At 38.8% G+C, this 27,429-nt stretch overlaps 2 protein-coding genes across 12 annotated transcripts in view; both read left to right on the top strand.

Moving 5' to 3' along the window:
* The window catches only part of CFLAR (CASP8 and FADD like apoptosis regulator), a 79,440-nt gene extending 67,927 nt beyond the window's left edge, over positions 1-11,513 (top strand). For 10 of the 11 annotated variants that reach the window (XM_011285464.4, XM_019838455.3, XM_019838456.3 and 7 more), the window contains 2 exons: positions 3,862-4,372; positions 6,158-6,361. In XM_011285464.4, the coding sequence (XP_011283766.2) occupies positions 3,862-4,372; positions 6,158-6,296 (650 nt within the window). In that variant the 3' untranslated portion in view covers positions 6,297-6,361. Of the gene's footprint in view, positions 1-3,861; positions 4,373-6,157; positions 6,362-10,101 lie in introns of those variants that run through there. The other variant, XR_006583474.1, reaches the window with a different exon arrangement.
* The window catches only part of CASP10 (caspase 10), a 56,969-nt gene continuing 39,372 nt past the window's right edge, over positions 9,833-27,429 (top strand). The window contains exons 1-2 of the mRNA XM_045034265.1: positions 9,833-10,168; positions 17,206-17,362. The gene's annotated coding sequence lies outside the window, so the exon portion shown is untranslated. The remainder of the gene's footprint in view (positions 10,169-17,205; positions 17,363-27,429) is intronic.

Raw genomic sequence — 27,429 nt, forward strand, 5'->3', positions numbered from 1 at the left:
CCCCTCCCCCATGGTCTTCTGTTAAGTCTCTCAGGATACATCTACATAAGAGTGAAAACATATGGTATCTGTCTTTCTCTGTATGGCTTATTTCGCTTAGCATCACACTCTCCAGTTCCATCCATGTCACTACAAAAGGCCATATTTCATTCTTTCTCATTGCCACATAGTATTCCATTGTGTATATAAACCACAATTTCTTTATCCATTCATCAGTTGATGAACATTTAGGCTCTTTCCATCATTTGGCTATTGCTGAAAGTGCTGCTATAAACATTGGAGTACAAGTGCCCCTATGCATCAGGACTCCTGTATCCCTTGGGTAAATTCCTAGCAGTGTTATTGGTGGGTCATAGGGTAGGTCTATTTTTAATTTTTTGAGGAACCTCCACACTGTTTTCCAGAGCGGCTGCACCAGTTTGCATTCCCACCAACAGTGCAAGAGGGTTCCCGTTTCTCCACATCCTCTCCAGCATCTATAGTCTCCTGATTTGTTCATTTTTGCCACTCTGACTGACATGAGGTGGTATCTGAGTGTGGTTTTGATTTGTATTTCCCTGATGAGGAGCGACGTTGAGCATCTTTTCATGTGCCTGTTGACCATCTGGTAGTCTTCTTTAGAGAAGTGCCTATTCATGTTTTGTGCCCAATTCTTCACTGGATTATTTGTTTTTCGGGTGTGGAGTTTGGTGAGTTCTTTATAGATTTTGGATACTAGCCCTTTGTCCGATATGTCATTTGCAAATATCTTTTCCCATTCTGTTGGTTGCCTTTTAGTTTTGTTGATTGTTTCCTTTGCAGTGCAGAAACTTTTTATCTTGATGAGGTCCCAGTAGTTCATTTTTGCTTTCAATTCCCTTGCCTTTGGGGATGTGTCAAGTAAGAAATTGCTGTGGCTGAGGTCAGAGAGGTCTTTTCCTGCTTTCTCCTCTAGGGTTTTGATGGTTTCCTGTCTCACATTCAGGTCCTTTATCCATTTTGAGTTTATTTTTGTGAATGGTGTGAGAAAGTGGTCTAGTTTCAGCCTTCTGCATGTTGCTGTCCAGTTCTCCCAGCACCATTTGTTAAAGAGACTGTCTTTTTTCCATTGGATATTCTTTCCTGCTTTGTCAAAGATTAGTTGGACATACTTTTGTGGGTCAATTCTGGAGTCTCTATTCTATTCCATTGGTCTTTGTGTCTGTTTTTGTGCCAATACCATGCTGTCTTAATGATTACAGCTTTGTAGTAGAGGCAAAAGTCTGGGATTGTGATGCCTCCTGCTTTGGTCTTCTTCTTCAAAATTACTTTGGCTATTCGGGGCCTTTTGAAGTTCCATATGAATTTTAGGATTGCTTCTCTAGCTTTAAGAAGAATGTTGGTGCAATTTTGATTGAGATGGCATTTAATGTGTAGATTGCTTTGGGTAGAATTGACATTTTAACAATATTTATTCTTCCAATCCATGAGCACGGAATGTTTTTCCATTTCTTTGTATCTTCTTCAATTTCCTTCATAAGCTTTCTATAGTTTTCAGTATACAGGTCTTTTACATCTTTGGTTAGGTTTATTCCTAGGTATTTTATGATTATTGGTGCAATTGTGAATGGGATCAGTTTCTTTATTTGTCTTTCTGTTGCTTCATTATTAGTGTATAAGAATGTAATTGATTTCTGTACATTGATTTTGTATCCTGCGACTTGGCTGAATTCATGTATCAGTTCTAGCAGACTTTTTGTGGAGTCTGTTGGGTTTTCCATGTATAGTATCATGTCATCTGCAAAAAGTGAAAGCTTAACTTCATCTTTGCCAATTTTGATGCCTTTGATTTCCTTTTGTTGTCTGATTGCTGATGCTAGAACTTCCAACACTCTGTTAAACAACAGCAGTGAGAGTGGGTATCCCTGTCCTGTTCCTGATCTCAGGGGGAAAGCTCTCAGTTTTTCCCCATTGAGGATGATGTTAGCTGTGGGCTTTTCATAAATGGCTTTTATGATGTTTAAGTATGTTCCTTCTATCCCGACTTTCTTCAGGGTTTTTATTATTTATTTATTTATTTATTTATTTATTTATTTATTTATTTAAAAAAAATTTTTTTTTAACCTTTATTGATTTTTGAGACAGAGAGAGAGAGAGAGAGCATGAACGGGGGGAGGGGTGGTCAGAGAGAGAGAGGGAGACACAGAATCTGAAGCAAGCTCCAGGCTCTGAGCTGTCAGCACAGAGCCTGACGTGGGGCTCGAACTCACAGAGTGTGAGATCATGACCTGAGCCGAAGTTGGACGCTCAACCTACTGAGCCACCCAGGCGCCTCAATTCAGGGTTTTTATTTAGAAAGGATGTTGAATTTTGTCAAATGCTTTTTCTGCGTCGATTGACAGGATCATATGGTTCTTATCTTTTTCTTATTAATGTGATGTATCACATTGATTGATTTGCGAATGTTGAACCAGCCCTGCAGCCCAGGATTGAATCCCACTTGATCATGGTGAATAATTCTTTTTATATGCTGTTGAATTTGATTTGCTAGTATCTTGTTGAGAATTTTTGCATCCATAGTCATCAGGTATATTGGCCTGTAGTTCTCTTTTTTTACTGGGTCTCTGTCTGGTTTAGGAATCAAAGTAATGCTGGCTTCATAGAATGAGTCTGGAAGTTTTCCTTCCCTTTCTATTTTTTGGAACAGCTTGAGAAGGATAGGTATCATCTCTGTTTTAAATGTCTGGTAGAATTCCCCAGGGAAGCCATCTGGTCCTGGACTCTTATTTGTTGGGAGATTTTTGATAACTGATTCAATTTCCTCGCTGGTTATGGGTCTGTTCAAGCTTTCTATTTCCTCCTGATTGAGTTTTGGAATTGTGTGGTTGCTTAGGAATTTGTCCATTTCTTCCAGCTTGTCCAGTTTGTTGGCATATAATTTTTTTATAATATTCCCTGATAATTGCTTGTATTTCTGAGGGATTGGTTGTAATAATTCCATTTTCATTCATGATTTTGTCTATTTGGGTCATCTCCCTTTTCTTTTTGAGAAGCCTGGCTAGAGGTTTATCAATTTTGTTTATTTTTTCAAAAAACCAGCTCTTCGTTTCATTGATCTGCTCTACAGTTTTTTTAGAATCTATATTGTTTATTTCTGCTCTGATCTTTATTATTTCTCTTCTTCTGCTGGGTTTGGGCTGTCTTTGCTGTTCTGCTTCTGTTTCCTTTAGGTGTGCTGTTAGATTTTGTATTTGGGATTTTTCTTGTTTCTTGAGATTGGGAGAAGAATCTTTGAGGGCAATGAAGGGAATCTTGGCTAAGGACTCCCACTGCTCAGTTAGAGGTTACACTGGGAGGCAGGTCTAAGAGGAACTGGGGAGTCTGGAAATGGTCACAACTTAGATGTAGTTGTGGGCCTCTGTATCAGCCCACAGCCCATGGAAGGTGGGAACTCGTGACCCGTGCCATTATTTTTGATCTAGATTTGGATCTGTGCTCTGCAAATGCATCCATTCCTACATACTTGGGTGTTATTTTAAGAAAGAGCCTTTTGAAAAATCCCCAACTTTGTTTTGAAGAGAAAAAGTTTTGTACCCTGCCTTGGTTGCATCAGACTAGAAGTGGGCCCAGTCTGTGCCCGTGACCAGATGTGATAGTAGCTTCAGGCAGGGGACAGATCATAATAGGGGACAGATTGTAAGTGAGAATCGGGGACATGAATGTCGTGTGTTTCAGGCTGATTCTCTCCTGACCCATGCTCAGGTCCTTCACAACCTCAAAATATGGCATAAGAGCAGAAATGGAGAAGTAGCGGAGATCAGACTGTGCTTAGGACTGCTACCCAGTACCCCTTAAACTTTTCTAAACTTAGTGTTGTTTTCCATGTGTGTTTATTTTATCCAGAGTTTCTTCGGGACACTTTTACTTCCTTGGGCTATGAAGTCCAGTATTTTTTGTACCTGCATGTGGAGAGTATAATCCAGATTCTTCGCCAAGTTGCCTGCATGCCCCAACACCAAGACTACGACAGCTTTGTGTGTGTCCTGGTGAGCCGAGGTGGCTCCCACAGCGTGTTTGGCGTGGATCAGACACAGCCAGGGTTCCCTTTGGATCAGATCAGGAGGATGTTCATGGGAGATGCATGCCCTTCTCTCTTAGGGAAGCCAAAGCTCTTTTTTATTCAGAACTATGTGGTGTCAGAGGGCCAACTAGACAGCAGCAGCTTCCTGGAGGTGGATGGGCCAGCAGTGAACAATGTGGAGTCCAAGGCCAGGCAGCCTGCGCCCTGTACCATCCACCGAGAAGCTGACTTCCTCTGGAGCCTGTGCACAGCAGACGTGTCCCTGTTGGAACGGTCCTCCAGCTCACCGTCGTTGTACCTGAAGTGCCTTTCCCAGAAACTGTGGCAAGAAAGGTGAGCCACTCAGGCCGTGGCCCATGCCCAGACCACTTGTTTGTTTTCTTGCTGCCAAGATGGAGAGATGGAGATTACCACTGTGCCATATTTGATGCCCTTCTCTTCAGGGAGAAAAGGATTTTTCATTCCTTGTTGGGGTTGCCTTGGGAAGGATGCACATTTTATGACCTGCCTTTGTGCTTCAGGAGGTCACTTGTTAGTCAGCTTGTAGTTTGGATATTGTTCTTCAAAATAAGGAAATTTTTAATTTTTTTTTTAATTACAAAAGCAGTACATACTCCTTATTTAAAAAAAAACAATGAAATATAAATGCTTAAAGCAGAACATAACCAATAGTTATAATCCTGCTTATTAGAACCAATCTCTGTTAGCCAAGTCTTGGTGTATTGCCTTCCAGATCTTTTTCGATACCCACACAATCGTATATAAATATGTTTTTTAAACCAAAATGAAATCGCTATCTGCTATTACTTTGTAACCTGCTTCTACTTGGTGTAACACTATATCACATACAGTTTTACATGTCACTAGTTACATTTCTAAGCATCATTTTAAACTTTTAAAAAATGTTTATTTTTGAGAGAGAGACAGAGAGAGAGAGAGAGAGAGAGAGAGAGAGAGAGAGAGAGAGAGCATGAGCAGGGGAGGGACAGAGAGAGAGGGAGACACAGAATCTGAAGCAGGTTCCAGGCTCTGAGCTGTCAGAACAGAGCCCGACACAGGGCTTGAAGTCACAAACCATGAGATCATGACCTGAGCCGAAGTCAGACACTTAACTGAGTCACCCAGGTGCCCCTGTAAGCATCATTTTAATGTCTGTGGAACCATCCACAATATGATTATGGCATAAGTTACTTGACCAATTTTCAGGCGTTGGAAGGTGTTTCGCTTTCATAAAAAAAAGTTTTCGATATCTTTGTAGTTCAGTGTTTGTGCTTATATTTTCTTGAGGAAAATACCCAGAAGAAGAATTACTATGTCCAACAACATGCATTTTTAAAGGTTTGGATGCATTTTATCAGATTGTCGTCTCGGACAGTTAAACCTGCTTTGCATGAGAGCGCCCATGTCCCCGAGCTCTGCCCGACACTGCATTTTTTTTTTTTATTTCCCCATTTTGACAGTTTGATAGGTGAAAAATGGTACCTGACTCTTCAGGTTTGCAAGTCTTTGTTACACAGACATTTCTGATGTTTATTGGCAAGAATACTTTCCTAAGGGAAACCTTGGTGATCTGGTTTTCATTTAAGCTGAATGAAGCCCCGCTATACTTCCATGTGAGATTAACAGTCCTTTTTCAGCTGTTCCCTCCTTACAGTTTAGAATCATGTTCCTGAGCCATGTGTGAAATGCATTCTGTTGTATCTCTGGGGACCTCAGGAATACATCTCATCGCCTGTGACTCCCCAGCCCCCTCAGTAGTGGCTCAGCAGCAAGGAGTAGGCGGTAGTAGGGATGACTCAGCCTTCCAAGGTAGACACTTCGTGGACCAGCAGTATCCATGGTCTTTTACATCTGTCCTCCATTTGCATAGATGGTCCAGCTAGGTTATCATCTGACTGGAGTGTCCCCAGAATATGACTCGGTTGCCTCTTGGGTGAGGGTCATGGGGCCAGAGTGTTGCAGGCTGGTGTGGATCACTCACTAAGCAGCTTGTAGAGCATTTAGAAAGGAACAATTGCAAGCACTTTCACATCTGTTGCCTCATTTCACCCAAATGACAATCTGTCTCCTCTTTGATATTTGCATGGCATTAATTTTTGCCTTTCTCATTCCCTCCAGAAGACGCCCACTCTTGGAACTCCACATTGAACTCAACAGCAGTGTGTATGATTGGAACAGCAAAGTGTCTGCTAAGGAGAGGTACTACGTCTGGCTGCAGCACACTCTGAGAAAGAAACTCATCCTCTCTTGCAAATGAAAAGCCAAAAGACTTTCTTAGCTCTGCAGTCTCCATCACTAGCCCCAAGTAGTTTTCAAGCAAATGTATGTGTCACGTGGGTAAGATGGGGTCCTGTTATGGGCTGAAATGACCCTCTGTGAGGAATGTTATCAGGAAGGGGTGTTTGAGCTGAAGCTTCTGGGTTGAAGGCTTTGGCCTCTGTTGCTGAAAGCTTGTCAAAACAGTGTTAGAAAGGAAATAGCTTTGAAACTTTATTATTATTTTTTTAATGTTTATTTATATTTGAGAGAGAGAGACAGTGTGTGAATGGGGGAGGGGTACAGAGAAACAGAGACAGAATCTGAAGCAGGCTCTAGGCTCTGAGCTGTCACCACAGAGCCCGATGCAGTGCTCGAACTCACACGCCGTGAGAGAGATCATGACCTGAGCTGAAGTTGAATGGTTAACCAACTGAGCCACCCAGGCACCCTGGCTTTGAAACTTTAAAAAGCAAGTACTGGTTGAATTGGGTGACTCATGATTGTGTTGCCTTCCCTCGTGCAATCAAGTAAACCGGAGCCATGGAGATAAGGTTGCAGTAACACAGTTAATTAGCCTGTGTGTATCCATGCTCCAAGAAGAAAAGTAAAATAAAAAAACAAAACAATGAGGGACACCTGGATGGCTCAATTGGTTGAGCATCCAACTCTTGATTTTGGCCCAGGTCATGATCCAGGGTTGTGGGATCAAGCCCCGCAACACACGCTGAGCGTGGAGCCTTCTTAAGATTTCTCTCTTTCTGACAGGCGCCTTGTTGGCTCAGTCGGTTAAGTGTCCGACCTCGACTCAGGTCATGGTCTCACTGTTCATGGGTTTGAGGCCTGTGTCAGGCTCTGTGCTAACAGTTCAGAGCCTGGAGCCTCCTTCAGATTCTGTGTCTCCCTCTTTCTCTGCCCTTCCCACATTCATGCTCTGTCTCTCAAAAATGAATAAATGTTAAAAAAAAAAAAAAAGATTCTCTCTTTCTGAGTATCCAATGGAAAAGACAGTGTCTTTAGCAAATGGTGCTGGGAGAACTGTACAGCAATATGCAGAAGAATGAATATGGACCACTTTCTTACACCATACACAAAAATAAATTCAAAATGGATGAAAGACCTAAATGTGACGCAGGAAACCATCAAAATTCTAAAGGAGAAAACAGCCAACAACCTCTATGACCTCGGCTGCAGCAACTTCTTACACAACACGTCTCTGAAGGCAAGGGAAATAAAGGCAAAAATGAACAACTGGGACCTCATCATGATAAAAAGCTTCTACACAGCAAAGGAAACAACAAAACTAAAAGGCAGCCAATGGAATGGGAGAAGATATTTGCAAATGACATATCAGAGAAAGGGCTAGTATCCAAAATATAAAAAGAACTTAACAAACTCAGCACCCAAAAAACAAATATTCCAGTGAAGAAATGGGCAGAAGACATGAATAGATATTTTTCCAAAGAAGACATCCAGATGTCTAACAGATACATGAAGAGATGCTCAAAATCACTCATCATCAGGGAAATACAAATCAAAACCACATCGAGATACCATCTCACACAGGTCAGAGTGGCTAAAATTAGTATCAACAGATGTTGGCGAGGATGTGGAGAAAGGGGAGCCCTCTTGTACTGTCGGTGGGAATGCAAACTGGTGCAGCCACTCTGGAAAACAGTGTGGAGTTTCCTCAAAAAATTAAAAATAGAATTACCCTACGACCCAACAATAGTACTACTAGGAATTTATCCAAAGGATACGGGAGTGCTGTTTCATAGGAACACATGTACCCCAATGTTTATAGCAACAGTATCAACAATAGCCAAATTATGGAAAGAGCCCAAATGTCTCTCAACTGATGAATGGATAAGGAAGATGTGGATGGATGGATATATGGATAATGGAATTATGTGTAATGGAATACTACTTGGTGATGAAAAAAATGAAATCTTGCCATTTGCAGCAGCATGGACGAAACTGGAGGGTATTATGCTAAGTGAAATAAGTCAGTCAGAGAAAGTCAGATATGTGATTTCACTCATATGTGGAATTTGAGAAACTTAACAGAAGACCATAGGGGAACGGAAGGAAAAATAAGTTACAAACAGAGAGGGATGCAAACCATAAGAGACTCTTAAATACAGAGAACAAACTGAAAGTTGAAGGGGGTAGGAAGTTGAGAGGGCAGGGAAAATGGGAGATGGGCATTGAGGACAGATCTTGTTGGGATGAGCACTGGCTGTTGTATGTTCTTACATTAGATGAGGAATCTAATCTTGAATACACTGTATGTTAGCTAACTTGACAATAAATTATTAAAATAAAAAAATTAAAATAAAATAATTCTCCAAAAAAAAGATTCTCTCTTTCTCTCCCTCTCCCCTCTCCCCTGCTTAGGTACTGTCTCTCTCTCTCACTCTCTCTCTCTCTGTCAAACAAAAACAAAAAATGAAATGTAACAAACACTTAAAATCTTATCTACCACATACAACCACAGTTAACTTGCAAATTTATTTTCTGTGTACAAGATTCGGATGTTAAATCAGGGGGGCTGTTTTTCTCTGTTCAGGCTACTATGACAAAGTGCCAGAGACTGGATGGCTTAAAGAAACACTTATTTCTCACAGTTCTAGAGACTGGGAAGTCCAAGATCAAGGTGCTGACACATCTGGTATCTAGTGAGAACCTGCTTGTGTGTCTGCTAATGACCATCTTCTCATGGTGCCCTCACATGTCAAAGAGCAGAGACAGGAAGCAAACTGTCTGTGATAGCTCTACCTTCATGATCTAGTCACCCCAAACACCCTGCCTCCTGATATCAGCACACTGACGGTTAGGGTTTCAACCTATGAATTTGGTGAGGGACACAAACATTCAGACAATAGCAGTGGCTTTATAATTTGAGATTACTTGTCTGTCTAGAACTCAAGTGACACTTTACAGCAAATAATTTTCTCTCGCAGATTTGATGACATGACCTAAAAAGAGATCATTATTTAAAATATCATTTAAGGGGTGCCTGGGTGGCTTAGTCAGTTAAGTGTTCGACTTCGGCTCAGGTCATGATTTTGCGGTTCATGAGTTTGAGCCCCACCTTGGGCTCTGTGCTGACAGCTCAGAGCCTGGAGTCTGCTTCAGATTCTGTGTCTCCTTCTCTCTCTGCCCTTCCCCTATGCATTCTCTCTCTCTCTCTCTCTCTCTCTCTCTCTCTCAAAAATAAGTAAACATTAAAAAATTTAAAATATTTAAAGTATTTATTTATTTATTTATTTATTTATTTATTTATTTATAAGTTTATTTATTCTGAGAGAGAGAGAGAGAGAGAGCAAAAGCTGGGGAGGGAAAGAGAGAGAGGGAGACAAAGAGAATCCCAAGCAGGTTCCGCACTGTCAGAGAGGGAGCCCACACAGGGCTTGAACTCATGAAATGTGAGATCATGACCTGAGCTGAAATCAAGAGTCAGATGGTTAACCAACTGAGCTACCCAGGCACCCCTCATTTAAAATTAAAAAAAAAAAAAAAAAATATATATATATATATATATATATTTATATTTTTTGACTTGGTTTTAAATGGTGTGTATTTCTTATGTGCATATTTGTGTGTGTTTTGCTGTGACCAATCAGCAAGACTGAAAAGCATGAAAGGAGTATTCAGACCATTCATAAGCAGTTATTTTTGCTTTTTGTTTTAATGAGTGTGGGACACCTGAGGATACTTTTGAATGTAACATTGTTGAGGGGCACCTGCAAGAATAATGTATATGCCTGTCCTCATGAACCAGAACCTTGTGTTAATTATTACAGAAAGAAACCGAGAGAGATCTTAGAGACCTGACAGCTTTGGCATCCTTTTCTGTTCCATCCAGACCAGGTGATAAGCATTTTCCATTTATTCTGTTTCTTATCTTATGCTGGAATAGCACATGTTTTTTACCTTTTTTTCCTCTTTACTTTTGAGGCGGGATCATCCCCACTCTTGCGAGTAACTTGCCTCAAAATACCATGTATAGGATCTTTGGCTCACAAAAAATTGCAGACCAAACCCAGAAACAAAGTATTTATTTATATTGCTTTTTAGTTTTATGCATTTTTTGTATATTATTAAGATAACTTGCATTTGCAATAACAGAGATGGACTTTGAATACATTAAGCAAGCGAAATAAATCAGACACAAAGAGAAAAATACTGTATAATTTTACATATATGTGGAATCTTGAAAACAAAAAACAAACAAAGGACTCATAGAAAAAGACATCACACTTGTGGTTACCAGAGGTAACCACAGAGGTTGGGGGAGAGGGAATTGGAAGAAGGTAGTCAAAAGGTACAAACTTTCAGCTATGAGATAAGTAAGTACTAGGGATGTAATGTACAACAGTGGCTAATATTGATGTATGATATATGGGACAGTTGTTAAGAAATTAAATCCCAAGAGTCCTCATCACGAAGAAAAAAATTTTCCTTTGTCCTTTCTTTTCTTTTTATTGCATCTATATAAGAAGATGGATGTTAGTTAAATTGATCATGGTAATCATTTCATAGTATATGTAAATCAAACCTTCACACTGTATGCCTTAAAATTTAGACAGTGATGTATGTTAATTATTTCTCAATAAAACTAGAAAAAATATTTGAAAAGGACAATAAATCTAAATGAATTTAAAAGGTAACCTATAAATGAAAACTTGATACATTTAATGAATTAAATTTCCGTATATAAATATTGATGGTAAACTTGATCAAGCATTTATTCAACTGAAACCACAAGTCTAATACATTAGATTTTCTTAAATGTTTTAAACACACTAAAAAATAGACAATTTACAATGATTACAAAATGGATCAGTACATTCGGTTACAAAAGTATGTGTATGATGTACTTAGGCTTATTTCTTCATTGTGTTTACATTCCTTTTTTTTTTTTTTTTTTTTTACCTTTCAAATTTTCTAAGATTATGGCAAAAATGGATAGTCTATGATTCAGGACTTGAAGTGTAAGATTTAGTGTGCCATTCAGGGTGTTTTACCTGAGTCTGTCATCCAGTTGGATTAGCTGTTTTTATAGACTTTATTCACTGATTGAGCTTTACCAATTGCTGGAATTATTGACTTTGGTATCAGATATGTTTTGATTTTTTGTAACCTCGTTTCTTCGATGTATTCTTGTTATAGTCTAATTTCTATTTCTATTTTAAAATAAAAAGTAGTAATATGATATCTTGTATTCTATTGAGGACTGAATTTTGAAAATCTTTCACATTAACGTGAACCTTCTTGATTATTTTATCATTCAAAATGATAGTAAGTAACAGATGCAAGATGCAAGTAATGGAAGACGTAACTCACAACAAAAATACCAGTTTTGTTTGTTTGTTTGTTTATGCTTGTTAAGCATAAGGTCCAGAGGTACGGGTATAGATGCTGTCTTGGTTAAGTCACTGATCGAATGATGTCATCAAGGATTTAGTGCTTTCTATCTTTCCGCTCTGTACTTTCTTTGTTTTGGCTTTTATTTTCAGAATTGTCATCTAATGACTATAAGATGGCCACAGGTCCAAGTATCACACCCAAATGACAGAAAGGAAAACACCTCTTCTTTGTGTTCCTTCTTAAGATCAAAGGAAAATTTCCCTAGAAGCCTTCCTCCCCAAGTGTTTCTTTTCCATATTTCTCATTGGCATGTCATTGAATGACATGCCCATTCTTAAACCAGCATTTGGCAGAGGGAATAGGATCACCATGGTTGATTTATACCAGCCCAGCTTCAGTCTCTTGGTCTGGAGAGGGGTTCAGCTCCTCTGAGGCACATGGTGTCCAAAATGAAAAAGTGGGGCATGGAATGAATCCCTGTGGATAGCCAACCATAATGAATACCAAAAGAATGAGAACATCCATTTTATGGTCAAAGAAACTGAGGCACACAGCTTTAAAGTGACTTGTTCCCAAATCTCAGAAAAAAAAAAAAAATCAGTGATAGTGCTAGATCTAGAATGTCGACCATCGGCCTATCATCTAGTGTTCTTTAGAAATTAAACAAACATTGGAAATGTGTAGCATCATTTCAGAGAAGGCATCATACTCCTCTGTGCTGTTTATGAGAGTCATTATTTTACCTTTCCAGCCTCTATCCTCTCCCCACAGATAGGTGGCATGGCCACATATCTCCCCTTATCCCACCTTCCTGGCATGGTGAAAATATAGAGCTTGGAAAATCAGCATCTTTTCTTTCCTTCTCTTTCCCTTCCCTCTTTTTTAAACAATAATTTATTAAATTATACTCTGTCATCTGTTTACTTTTATCACTTTTTTTTTGTATTACATTATTCTTAACACAACCAATCCCTAGGCCCCAAAGAGAAGAGTGTTAAGTGTTTGCTTAGGTGTTTTGCTCACTGGCAAGCAGTTTGGGGTGGAGTAAAGAGGGATTATGATTTCAGGCCTAGGCCGACAAAATGGGAGGAATAATGCCTTGCCTTCCCTTGCTTACTTAAATGAAAGAGCTTTTATGAGCATACCCATTGGGGGAGTTTGTCTTTCTCCCAGACAAACCCTTTATAGGTACATACAGGGCAGATCCAGCCATGGGGAATATTCAGTCATCAGGGAGGATGTCTAGTCATGGGGGAGGGGAGATGTCCAGCCATGACTGTGAATTCCCAGCCCAGTCATGGGGGATAGAATACACAATCATAGATGGAAATTTCCAGCTGTTGGTCATTGGTAGGATGTTCTGACATGGATGGAGATGTCTAGCCACGGGGAGATATCTATATGTTGGCAGAATGTCTAGCCATTGGTGGGGATGTCTAGCTATGGATGGAAACATTCAGCCATAATTAGGATGTTCAGTCATGGATGGGGTGTCCAGTAATGGAAAGAAGTCCAACCATGGGTTGATGCATAGCTATGACTGGGGATTCCAGCCATGAATAAAGGTGTCTATCAGAAGCTCAGCTAAGCTGGAAATAGTTGAGCTGACAGGTGTCAGTGTAGATTTCCTGGCTGTCACCTTGAAGCCCTTAGGGGAAGAGGAAGACAGGAGAGTGCTTGGGGCCACTTGAGCCTGATATGGCACCCTCCCAATAAAGGAGTTTTTGTAACTGCTTTGGTGATGCCATGTGAACATCACTATTATCATGATACCACCCTGTGGGAAAGTTATTTTGGAAACATTGAACCAAACCTTGTAAAGTTTGTAGGATTTTGAGATGGAGAGGAGAATATGCTGTAGGTGAGGAGACAACGCAAGTGAAGAGACAGGGAAACGGAAGACATGTTTTAGAAAATTTGAGTGTAACTTTTACCTGGCATAGAGAGAATGTGAGCAATGGTGAGTGGTAAGCTAGGAGGTGCCTATTGTTAGAGCGTGGAGAGCCTTATAGGCCTCATCTTGGTCCGCTAGTTTCCATGGAAGTTATTTTTCTCACTTGAATAGTAGAGTCTATGACTCCTCCTTTGATACTTTTTCATATGAGTATTTGATTACTAGATGCATTTCTTATTCTTTTTGAGTATGGTTTTTAGTGAAATATTTGAGACATGCTAAAAGAGGGTTATGTTAGATAACAATGTAATGAATACCCATGGTACCTACCACCTAGCTTAAATAAAATGTTCTAAAATATATATGAAGATTCAAGATGTTACTTTAAGTAATAATCCTAAATATAAAAGAGATAAATGCAATAAAATGTTTCAAACCTTATAATAGCCCCAAACTGAGAATTAGCCACGTGTTCAGTAATAAGGGTATGCTTATGATGATAGGTCCACTGATTGATACTTTATGTAACCATTAAAATTATGTTTGTAAATAATAAGAGCTTATATCAAACTGTTATTATCTTTTTTTAAAAGAATTTTTTAATGTTTATTAATTTTTGAGAGAGAGAGAGAGAGACAGAGTGCCAGCAGGGGGAGGGGCAGAGAGTGAGGGAGACACAGAATCTGAAGCAGGCTTCAGGCTCTGAGCTGTGAGCATAGAGCTGACTTGGGGCTCAAACCCACAAACCGTGAGATCATGATCTGAGCCGAAGTCGGACACTTAACTGCCTGAGCCACCCAGGCGCCCCTATTATTAGCTCTTTACACAAATAGATAATTACACAAATAGATAAACACAAATAAACGAATTATCTCATTTAATCCTCAAAACAGCTGTATGAGGTAGGTATTATTGTTCTCATTATTTTTTCTTCCCATTCTATAGATAAGGAAAATGAGCAAAGTGATGTTAAGTAGCTTATCCGTGATCACCCCATACTAGGATATAAACTCAAGCCATGAAGAGAGCTACTTTGGGGCCCAAATGCTTAACCAGTTCACAATATGGCCTTGACAGAATATCATAATGAGAAAAATGCTCATATATTCATGTTACCTGGAAAAGAGTACAAAATAGTATGTTTATGTTAACTATGCTTAAAATAAAACAGAAAATACCTCCCATAGGAAAACAAAGGGCCAGAAAGAAATAGGTACAAAGTGGCCTATGGATGACAGAACTGTGGCTGATATTATCTCTTCTTTCTGTTTTCCAAATTCTCATCTCTATCTGTCTATATATTTGAGAATATTGACTTTGCCCTAGAGCCTAGGTGGTTCCTTTCAACTTTCAAGTAGTTGATTCTTCATCACTAACAAAACTACCCTCTCTTCTTACTTTTATCCTCATTTCTCTGTCCCATCTCTAGCCCCTCTTTTCAGAAGCAGAACTCCTGGTCTCAGGGCTGCTTTTCTGAGCCATTGGTTAGGAAGATTGACTAGTAAACCCCTAGTTGACCAATACTTCTATCCCTGTTGTTTCTCCTGCCCTTAACCCTGTTCTATGCCATTCCCCAACCTCTTCAATCCTCTTCCATGAATAGGCCATAGTGGGAGTCACTTGACACCTTTATCTGCAGTGTTTGATATGAGAATCTCTTCTTCTCCTCTGAGATTTTAGAAGCAAGTTATCAGGATTAAGGATGTTATTTATACCATCAAGAGGTCAGAATTTGAGGTCAGCCTTGTCAATTTGGCTGTGGACAGACCCCGCTTGCTGTCCTCATATATTCATTTTCTTTTTCCCTCATAATAGAAGCCTTGATTTGGAACTGGGCACAAAGCCTCACAGAATATAGTCTACTTGTCCAAGCTTCAATTTGTAGCTAGATGTGGTCATGTGTTTAGGTCCTGGCCAATAAGATGTTAGCAGCAGAATCATTTGGCAGTTGCTGAGAACTTCCCTTAAAAGACAGTTGTTTTTTCAGTATGATACTGGCACAAATCAATGAAACAGAATAAAGGGCCCAGAAATAAACCTATGATTATATGGTCAATTAGTTTAAGACAAAGGAGGTGAGACTATGCAAAGAGAAAAAGACAATTTCCTCTACAGATAGCATTGGGAAAACTGGACAGCTACATGCAAAAGAATGAAACTGAACTACTTTACCGTACACAAAAACAAAGTTAGAGTGGATTAAGGACCTAAATGTGAGACCTGAAACTATAAAAATCCTTGAAGAGAAAACAGGCAGTAATTTCTCTGACATCAGCTGTAGCAACATTTTTCTAGACATGTCTTCTGAGACAAGGGAAACAAAAGCAAAAATAAACTATTGGGACTACATCAAAACAAAAAGCTTCTGCACAGTGAAGGAAACAATTAACAAAACTAAAAGGCTACCTGAAGAATGGGAGAAGATATTTGCAAATAACATATCCAATAAATGGTTAGTATCCAAAATATATAAAGAACTTACACAACTCAACAGCTAAACACAATCTGATTAAAAATGAGCAGACATTTCTCCAAAGATGACATACAGAAGGCCAACACATATATGAAAAGATGCTCAACATCACGGATCATCAGGGAAATGCAAATCAAAACCACAATGAGATATCACCTCATACCTATCAGAATGGCTGAAATAAAAAAGAGAAGAAATAACAAATGTTGAAGAGGATGTAGAGAAAAAGGAACCCTTTTCTGTTCCTTCATTCCCATCATGTACTGTTGATGGGAATGCAAACTGGTGCAGCTGCTGTGGAAAACAGTATGGAGGTTCTTCAAAAAATTAAAAATAGAATTATCATATGATCCAGTAATTCCACTATTAGGTATTTACCTAAAGATTACAAGAACACTAATTCAAAAAGATATATGCACTCCCATGTTTATTGCAGCATTATTTACAATAGCTAAATTATGGAAGCAATCCAAGGGTTGAGTGACAAATGAATGGATAAAGAAGATGTGGTACATAAACACAATGGAATATTTATTACTCATTCATAAATAGAATTAAATATTGCCATTTGCAACAGCATAGATTGATTTAGAGAGTATAATGCTAAATGAAATAAGTCAGAGAAAGACAAATACCATCTGATTTCACTCATATGTGGAATTAAAAAAAAAAAAAAACCAAGAAAAAAAAGAGACAACTCAAAAAACAGACTCTTTAAAAACTTTTTTAAAACATTTATTTATTTTTGAGAGACAGAGAAAAAGGGAGACACAGAATCCAAAGCAGGCTCCAGGCTCTGAGCTGTCAGCACAGAGTCCGACACAGGGCTTGAACTCAGAAACTGCGAGATCACGACCTGAGCTGAGGTCAGACGCTTAACTAACTGAGCCACCCAGGCGCCCCCCGCCCCCCAAAACAGACTCTTAAATATAGAAAACAAACTGATGGTTACCAGAGGGGAGGGAAGTGAGGGGAAGGGTGAAATAGGTGAAGGGAATTAAGAGTATACTTATGATGAACACTGAGTAATATATAGAATTACTGAATCACTATTGTACGCCTGAAACCAATGTAACTCTGTATGTTAACTATATTGGAATTAGAAATTTAAGAAAGGCAGTTATTTTTTGCCCTTCACCTTTCTATCCCTTCTTCCATCTTGCTGACTAGGATGTGGATGTGATGGCTGGAGCCTTAACTTCCATCTGGAACTATGAGGATAATGGCCACACTATAGGGACAGCTGAGTGGTGAGCAGACAGGAGCCTTCTTGGAAGAGGACAGAATCACTATACCAGCCGTAGACTACCTACCTCTGGACTTTCATGTGAGAGAAAAAATGTGGGGTTTATATTTATATTTTTTAAACCTAACACAGCCCAACTGATGCATTATTATTTGATTAAAATGTTTAGGATGTTATAAGTTTAAAAGAAAAATTTATCTGGATGATTATTTTAATTTTCTAATTATTTTTTAATATTTATTTATTTTTGAGAAAGAGAGTGTGGGTGGGGAGGGGACAGAGAAAGACAGGGGCAGGGGATCCAAAGCAGGCTCCGTGCTGACAGTAGAGAGCCTGATGTAGGGCTCGAACTTATGAACCGTGAGATCATAACCTGAGCCGAAGTTGGATGCTTAACTGACTGAGCCACCCAGGAGTCCCTCTAATTATTGTTTAAAAATATATGTGCACTTAAAATATGAGCTACCTACATGTTTAACACCCAGCTTGGTTGCTTCCAAGTTTTGGCATTGTGAATAAAGGTGCTATAAACATTTTTATGCTGATTTTTGTGTGGACATAAATGTTCAACTCATTTGGGTAAATACCTAGGAGAACAATTGTTGAAGTGTATGGTAAGCCTATGTTCAACTTTGGAAGAAATGTAAGACTGTATTTCAAGTGGCTATATATACCATTTTGCAGAGTTCCTGTATCTCCACATTCTTGCCAGTATTTGGTGGCATTAATATTTTGGATTTTAGCCATTTTAATAGATGTATAGTGATAACACGTATTAATTTATGATTACCTAATGGCACGATGGTGAGTACCTTTTTATATCCTTATTTAAAATATGTATATCTTCTTTGTTGAGATGTCTGTTCAAATCTTTTGCCCATTTAGTATTAAAAAATTTTTTTTAATGTTTATTTTTGAGAAGAGAGACAGAGAGAGACAGAGAGACAGAGACAGAGCATGAGTGGGGGAGGGGCAGAGAGAGAGGGAGAGACAGAATCCGAAGCAGGCTCCAGGCTCTGAGCTGTCAGCACAGAACCTGATGTGGGGCTCGAAATCACTATCTGTGAGATCGTGACCTGAGCCAAAGTCAGACACTCAACTGACTGAGCCACCCAGGTGCCCCTCTTTTGCCTATTTTTAAAAGTTTTTATTTATTTTGAGAGAGAGAGAGCTAGAGAGTATGTGTGGGGTAGGGGCAGAGAGAGAGGGAGAAAGAGAATCCCAGGCAGGTTCCACACTGTCAGTGCACACAGCCTGATGTGGGGCTCAAACACCTGAACCGTGAGATCATGACCTGAGCCCAAGTCTGATGCTTAACTGACGTACACAGGCACCCCTCTTTTGCCCATTTTTAAACTGAGTTGTTTGGTTTTTTTACTGGTCAGTTTTAAGAGTTTTTTTGTATATTTTGGATAGAAGTCCTTTATCAGATATGTTTTACAAATATTTTCTCTCAGTCTGTGGTAGAAGTTTTTAATTTTAATGAAGTTCAATTAATCCATTCCCCTCACCCCGCCCAGATTGTGCTTCTGTGCTCTAGGAAATCATCACTAAACTCAAGATCACCTAAATATTCTCCTCTGTTATTATCCAGAAGTTGTAGTTTTGCATTTTACATTTAAGTTTATGATCATTTTGAGTTACTTTTTGTGAAAGGTACAAGGTCTGTGTCTATATTCTTTTTTTCTGTATGTCCAGTTGTTCTGGCACTATTTGTTGCATTCCATTGATTTTTCTGTCTGTTCTTTTACTAACATGACACTGTTTTGATCCTTAAGCTTTATATTGAGTCTCACAATACCCAACGTTGGTAGCATACTGGGAGTTTTAAATAAATGCAGTTGTATTATTTGTTTCATTTTATGTAAAGCACATATTGTAACTTCAAAAAATTAATTAAAATGGGGCGCCTGGGTCACTGAGTCGGTTAAGTGTCCAACTTCGGCTCAGGTCATGATCTCACGGTTCATGAGTTCAAGCCCTGCGCTGGGCTCTGTGCTGACAGCTCGGAACCTGAAGCCTGCTTCAGATTCTGTCTCTCTTTCTCTTTCTCTCTCTCTCTTTCTGCCCCTCCCCTGCTCGTGCACGCTCTCTCTCTCTCTCTCTCAAAAGTAAATAAACATTAAAAAAATGAAAATGAAAATAAAATAAAAATTACATACTGTAAAAGGTCCAGTTTCTTTAATACATAAATACATTTGATGCATTTATTTTAAACATAAATGGCATAATTGTTTTTAATAAGTGTTTCTATTTATTTTTGAAAGAGAGAGAGAACGAGCAGGGGAGAGGCAGAGAGAGAGGGAGCCACAGGATCCGAAGCAGGCTCCAGACTCTGCACTGTCAGCACAGAATCTGATGTGGGGCTTGAACTCAGAAACTGCAATATCATGGCCTAAGCTGAAGTTGGACGCTTAACCCACCGAGCTACCAGGCACCCCCATAAATGGCATAATATTTAACACTGTTCTTTCTTTTCATTCAAGTAGTCATGTCTATATATGTTTTGTATCATATTTAAGTTATTCACTATTTTATTTTTCACTATTTAAATGATGATACAAGAAACATCTTTTCTTCCTTATTTGGTAAGGACTTCCTGCCCGAAACCTGGGATTTGCATCCTCTTCTTAGTGCTTCCTTTGGCATAGGTCAGTCTTCTGTCAAGACTGAACGTTATTTCAACTGTCTTGTATCATTAATCTCTCTCTCTGTCTTTGAACCTTTGGCCTAAAAACAAGTTCTGACTCCTCCATCAAATAAAGCCTGTCTCCCTTAAAAAAAATGTTTATTCGTTTATTTTGAGTGAGAAAAAGAGAGATAGCGAGCAAGCAGGGGAGGGGCAGAGAGAGAGAATCCCAAGGAGTCTCCTCACTGTCAGTGTGGAGCCCAACTCCAGGCTCAATCCCACAAACCGTGAAATCATGACCTGAGCCAAAATCAAGAGTTGGACCCTTAACTAACTGAGCCACCCCAGCACCCCATGCCCCTCTCTTTCAAGCTACTGTCTTAGGTATGTTTTAGACTATACCCTCTCCTCTTCTACCCATTTACTCCATACTTCCCTGATATCTGGATTTCACCTTAATCATTCTGCCACATCTATAAGATCCAAGAGCAACATTGAGCTTACTTACCAAACTTGTAGTCCTTAGATTCTATGGGGTCATTGTCCCCTTCCTACTTCTCCAGCGTATTTCACCCTAGAAGTTCTGTCAAGGACAGACTTCTGACCAAGTCTTCTTTGTATCTTTCTCCTCCAGATCCATAAATGTGGATATTCACAAGGATCACTCCTTTGTTTCTCTTTTTATATGTTCTCTTTTAACAATCTTGTAGCTCTGGTTACTACTCCTGTGCTGCTAACAAGTTGGATATTTCTAGTGCAGACTCTTCAAGTTCAAATCTTGCCCTGCAGCTTCCTGGCCAGTGTTTCCACTTCATTTCCTTTTCGCACCTCAAACTCAAGATATTCCAAATATTAAAAACAAAAACAAAAACACCTCCATTCCAAATCTGCTTTTCTGCCTGTGTCTTCAATTTCAGTTAACAGCACCTCCAGAATATCATTTTCACTCTGACCCACCCTCTCCTATGTTTCTTCATCCAGCTAGTTTCCAAATTAGTTGGTTCTGTACCTATAATGCCTTTTCCATCTATCTCTATTATTACATTTCTTCTGCCTCCATCATTTCTCCACTGAACTATGATCATAGCGTTCTCACTGATCCTGCCACCACCCTCTTAATTCTATGATAACTTTATACATAGAACCTGAAGAATCTCCCTAATTGCAGCTCTGTCACTTTCCTTAGAAACCTTTAAGATTCTCTATTGTTTACACTGTAAGGGTGTGGCTGGGGAGTGGGGAGCAGGGAAGGCTGCTGTTGTAAGTCCTAGAGTCCAAAGACCCAGAAAACCAAGAGTATTTTAATGTCCAAAGGTAGAAGAAGTTGACCATCCTAGTTCAAAAAGAGAGAAAATTTGCCCCTCCTCCTTTTTATTGGACCAATCCTTAATGGATTGGAGGTTGCCCACCCAATTTGATGAGGGCAGATTTTCTTTACTCAGTCTACAGATTTAAATACTAACCCTTCCAGAAACATCCTTACAGACATACCCAGAAATAATGTTTACTGGCTATCTAGGCATCCTTTAACCGTCAAGTTGACACCATACAATTAACAATCACAAGGTAGTTTGTGACATATGATTGTGACATATTCCAGACATCCCTTTCTTTTTTCATTGAGATATAATTCACATTTTATAGAATTCATACTTTTGAACTATACAAGTCACTGGTTTTTAGTATATTCACAGTTGTGCACATGCACAATCTAATTTCAAAACATTTTCATCTACCTTAAAAGAATTTCCATACCTGGTAGCCATCATTTCCTATTTTCCCCTTCACTCCAGCCCCTGAGCAAACACTAATCCACTTTCTATTTCTACATATTTGTCCATTCTGGATATTTCCTTTTTTTTTTTTTAAACGTTTATTTATTTTTGAGACAGAGAGAGACAGAGCATGAACAGGGGAGGGTCAGAGAGAGAGGGAGACACAGAATCTGAAACAGGCTTCAGGCTCTGAGCTGTCAGCACAGAGCCTGACGCGGGGCTTGAACTCATGGACCGTGAGATCATGACCTGAGCCGAAGTTGGATGCTTAACCGACTGAGCCACCCAGGCGCCCCGGGATATTTCCTATGAACAAATCATTCAGTATGTTTCCTTTTGTATATGACTTATTCTACGTAGCGTGTTTTCAAGGTTCATCCATATTGAAGAATACATTAGTACTTCATTTCATTTAATGGCTAAAAAATATTCCATTGAATTGACAGAGCACATTTTGTTTATCTATTCATCAACTGATGGAAATTTGGATTGTTTCCATGTTTTTGGCCTTTATGAATGATGCTGCTATGAGTATTCATGTGTAAGTTTTTGTGTGGATACATGCTTTCAGTTCTCTTGGGTATATACATGGGAATGGACTCACTGGATCATATAGTAAGTATATGTTCAACTTTTTGAGGACTGCTAAACTGTTTTAGTAAAGTGGCTGCACCACTTTACATTCCCACCAGCAATGTCCCAATTTCTCCACATCCTTGCCAACACTTGTTATTGTCTATTTTTTTCCTTCCTTCCTTCCTTCCTTCCTTCCTTCCTTCCTTCCTTCCTCTCCTCTTTCTTTTTTCCTTCTTTCTTTCTTTCTTTCTTTCTTCTTTCTTTCTTTCTTTCTTTCTTTCTTTCTTTCTTTCTTTCTTTTCTTTCTTCTTTCTTTCTCTTTTTTTTATTATATATGAAGTGATACCTCATTGTAGTTTTGATTACATTGCCTTAATAACTAATTCTGTTGAAGATCTTTTCATGTGCATATTGGCCATTTGTATATGTTCTCTGTAGAAATATCTATTCATATCCTTTCCCATTTTTTTTAAATTTTATTTTTTATTTTTTAAAGTTTACATCCAAATGAGTTAGCATATAGTGAAACAGTGATTTCAGGAGTAGATTCCTTAATGCCCTTTACCCATTTAGCCCATCCCCCCCTCCAGAAACCCTCAGTTTATTCTCCATATTTATGAGTCTCTTCTGTTTTGTCCTCCTCCCTGTTTTTATATTATTTTTGTTTCCCTTCCCTTTGTTCATCTGTTTTGTCTCTTAAAGTCCTCAAATGAGTGAGGTCATATGATTTTTATCTTTCTCTGACTGACTTCACTTAGCATAATACTCTCCAGTTCCATCCACATAGTTGCAAATGGCAAGATTTCATTCTTTTTGATTGCCGAGTAATACTCCATTGTGTGTGTGTGTGTGTGTGTGTGTGTGTGTGTGTGTGTGTGTGTGTATATATATATATATATATATATATATATATATATATATATATATACCACCTCTTCTTTATCCATTCATCCATCGATGGACATTTGGGCTCTTTCCATACTTTGGCTATTGTCCATCATAGCACTGCTATAAACGTGGGAGCATATGTATCCTTTCAACACAGCACACCTGTATCCCATGGATAAATGCCTAGTAGTGCAATTGCTGGTTCGTAGGGTAGTTCTATTATTAGTTTTTTGAGGAACCTCCATACTGTTTTCCAGAGTGGCTGCACAAGCTTGCATTACCACCAACAATGCAAAAGAGATCCTCTTTGTCTGCATCCTCGCCAACATCTGTTATTGCCTGAGTTGTTCATGTTAGTCATTCTGACAGGTGTAAGGTGGTATCTCATTGTGGTTTTGATTTGTATTTCCCTGATGAGGAGTGATGTTGAGCATTTTTTCATGTGTCGGTTGGCCATCTGGATGTCTTCCTTGGAGAAGTGTCTATTCATGTCTTTTGCCCATTTCTTCACTGGATTATTTGTTTTTTGGGTGTTGAGTTTGATAAGTTCTTTGTAGATTTTGGATACTAACCCTTTATCTGATATATCATTTGCAAATATCTTCTCCCATTCTGTACGTTGTCTTTTAGTTTTGCTGATTATTTCCTTCGCTGTGTAAAAGCTTTTTATTTTGATAAGGTCCCAATAGTTCATTTTTGCTTTGGTTTCCCTTGCCTCTGGAGATGTATTGAGTAAGAAGTTGCTACGGCCACGGTCAAAGAGATTTTTGCTTGCTTTCTCCTCGAGGATTTTGATGGCTTCCTGTCTTACATTGAGGTCTTTCATCCATTTTGAGTTTATTTTTGTGTGTGCTGTAAGAAAGTGGTCCAGGTTCATTCTTCTGCATGTCGCTGTCCAGTTTTCCCAGCACCACTTGCTGAAGAGACTCTCTTTATTCCATTGGATATTCTTTCCTGCTTTGTCAAAGATTAGTTGCCCATACATTTGTGGGTCCATTTCTGGGTTCTCTATTCTGTTCCATTGATCTGAGTGTCTGTTCTTGTGCCAGTATCATACTGTCTTGATGATTATAACTTTGTAGTATAGCTTGAAGTCTGGGATTGTGATGCCTCCTGCTTTGGTTTTCTTTTTCCAGATTGCTTTGGCTAGTTGGGGTCTTTTCTGGTTCCATACAAATTTTAGGATTATTTGTTCTAGCTCTGTGAAGAATGCTGATGTTACTTCGATAGGGATCGCATTGAATATGTAGATTGCTTTGGGTAGTATCGACATTTTAACAATATTTGTTCTTCCTATCCAGGAGCATGGAATCTTTTTCCATTTCTTTGTGTCTTCTTCAATTTCTTTCATCAGCTTTCTATAGTTTTCAGTGTATAGATTTTTCACCTCTGTGGTTAGATTTATTCCTAGGTATTTTATGTTTTTTGGTGCAACTGTAAACGGGATCAATTCCTTGATTTCTTTTTTTTGTTGCTTCATTGTTGGTGTATAGGAATGCAACAGATTTCTGTGCATTGATTTTATTTTATTTTATTTTATTTTATTTTATTTTATTTTATTTTTTTTCAACGTTTTTATTTATTTTTGGGACAGAGAGAGACAGAGCATGAACGGGGGAGGGGCAGAGAGAGAGGGAGACACAGAATCGGAAACAGGCTCCAGGCTCCGAGCCATCAGCCCAGAGCCCGACGCGGGGCTCGAACTCACGGACCGTGAGATCGTGACCTGGCTGAAGTCGGACGCTTAACCGACTGCGCCACCCAGGCACCCCTTAACTCTTTCTTAAATGTTTGATAGAGTTCTCCTGGGAAGCCATCTGGCCCTGGACTCTTGTTTTTGGGGGAGATTTTTGATTACTAATTCGATTTCCTTACTGGTTATGGGTCTGTTCAAATTTTCCATTTCTTCCTGTTTCAGTTTTGGTAGTGTATGTGTTTCTGGGAATTTGTCGATTTCTTCCAGATTACCCATTTTATTGGCATATAATTGCTCATAATATTCTCTTATTATTGTTTTTATTTCTGCTGTGTTGGTTGTGATCTCTCCTCTTTCATTCTTGATTTTATTTTCGGGTCCTTTCCTTTTTCTTCTTGATCAAACTGGCTAGGGGTTTATCAATTTTGTTAATTCTTTCAAAGAACCAGCTTCTGGTTTCATTGATCTGTTCTACTGTGTTTTTTTTTCTTTTTTTTTTTTTTTTTTTGGTTTCGATAGCATTAATTTCTGCTCTAATCTTTATTTTTTCCTGTCTTCTTCTGGTTTTGGGTTTTATTTGCTGTTCTTTTCCCAGCTCATTAAGGCATAAGGTTAGGTTGTGTATCTGAGATCTTTCTTCCTTCTTTAGGAAGGCCTCGATTGCTATATACTTTCCTCTTATGACTGCCTTTGCTGTGTCCCAGAGGTTTTGGGTTGTGGTGGTATCATTTTCATTGACTTCCATATACTTTTTAACTTCCTCTTTAACTGCTTGTTTAGCCCATTCATTCTTTAGTAGGATGTTCTTCAGTCTCCAAGTATTTGTTACCTTTCCAAATTTTTTCTTGTGGTTGATTTTGAGTTTCATAGCGTTGTGGTCTGAAAATATGCATGGTGTGATCCCGATCTTTTTGTACTTACTTAGGGCTGATTTGTGTCCCAGTATATGGTCTATTCTGGAGAAGGTTCCATGTGCACTGGAGAAGAATGTATACTCTGCTGCTTTAGGATGAAATGTTCTGAATATATCTGTTAAGTCCATCTGGTCCAGTGTGTCATTCAAAGCCATTGTTTCCTTGTTGATTTTTTTGATTAGATGATCTGTTCTTTGCTGTGAGTGGGGTGTTGAAGTCTCCTACTATTATGGTAACTTGATGAGTTTCTTTATGTTTATGATTAATTGATTTATATATTTGGGTGTTTTCACATTTGGCACATAAATGTTTACAATCGTTAGGTCTTCTTGGTCTATAGACCCCTTGATTATGATATAATACCCTTCTGCATCTCTTGATACAGTCTTTATTTAAAGTCTAAATTGTCTGATATAAGTATGGCTACTCCAGCTTTCTTTTGTTGACCATTAGCATGATAGATGGTTCTCTATCCCCTTATTTTCAATCTGAAGGTGTCTTTAGCTCTAAAGTGGGTGTCTTGTAAACAACATATAGATGGATCCTGTTTTCGTATCCATTCTGTTACTCTGTCTTTTGATTGGAGCATTGAGTCCATTGACGTTTAGAGTGACTACTGAAAGATATGAATTTATTGCCATTATGTTACTTGTAGAGTTGGAGTTTCTGGTGGTGTTCTCTTGTCCTTTCTAATCTTGTTGCTTTTGCTATTTATTTATTTATTCATTCATCTTTTCTCCTCTCAGAGAATCCCCCTTAAAATTTCTTGTAGGGCTGGTTTAGCGGTCACAAACTCCTTTAATTTTTGTTTGTCTGGGGAACTTTTTACCTCTCCTTCTAGTTTTAATGATAGCCTTGCTGGATAAAGAATTCTTGGCTGCATATTTTTCTGATTCAGCACATTGAATATATCCTGCCACTCCTTTCTGGCCTGCCAAGTTTCTGTGGATAGGTCTGCTGCAAACCTGATCTGTCTTCCCTTGTAGTTAAGGACTTTTTTCCTTTGCTGCCTTCATGATTCTCTCCTTGCCTGAGTATTTTGGGAATTTGACTATGATATGCCTTGTTGATGGTTGGTTTTTGTTGAATCTAATGGGAGTCCTCTGTGTTTCCTGCATTTTGATGTCTGTGTCTTTCCCCAGGTTAGGGAGGTTTTCCACTATGATTTGCTCACATAACACTTTTACCCCTATTTCTCTGTCTTCCTCTTCTAGGATCCCTATGATTCTGATGTTGTTCCTTTTTTAATGAGTCACTGATTTCTCAAATTCTTAAATCGTGCTCTTTTGCCTTAATCTCCCTCTTTTTTTATGCTTCGTTATGCTCTATAAGTTTGTCCTCTATATGGCTGATTCTCTGTTCTGCCTCGTCCATCCTTGCTGCCGCTGCATCCATCCACGATTGCAGCTCAGTTATAGCATTTTTAATTTCATTCTGGCTGTTTTTTACTCGTTTTATCTCTGCAGAAAGGGATTCTAATCTATTTTTGACTCCAGCTAGTATTGTTATTATCATGATTCTGAATTCTGGTTCAGACATCTTGCTTGTATCTGTGTTGGTTAAATCCCTGGCTGTCATTTCTTCATGCTCTTTCTTTTGGGGTGACTTCTTTTGTTTTGTCATTTTGAAGGGAGAAAAGGAATTAATGAGGTAGAAAAATTGAAATTAAA

The sequence above is a fragment of the Felis catus genome, chromosome C1 (assembly GCF_018350175.1).
Source record: "Felis catus isolate Fca126 chromosome C1, F.catus_Fca126_mat1.0, whole genome shotgun sequence".
NCBI lineage: Eukaryota > Metazoa > Chordata > Mammalia > Carnivora > Felidae > Felis > Felis catus.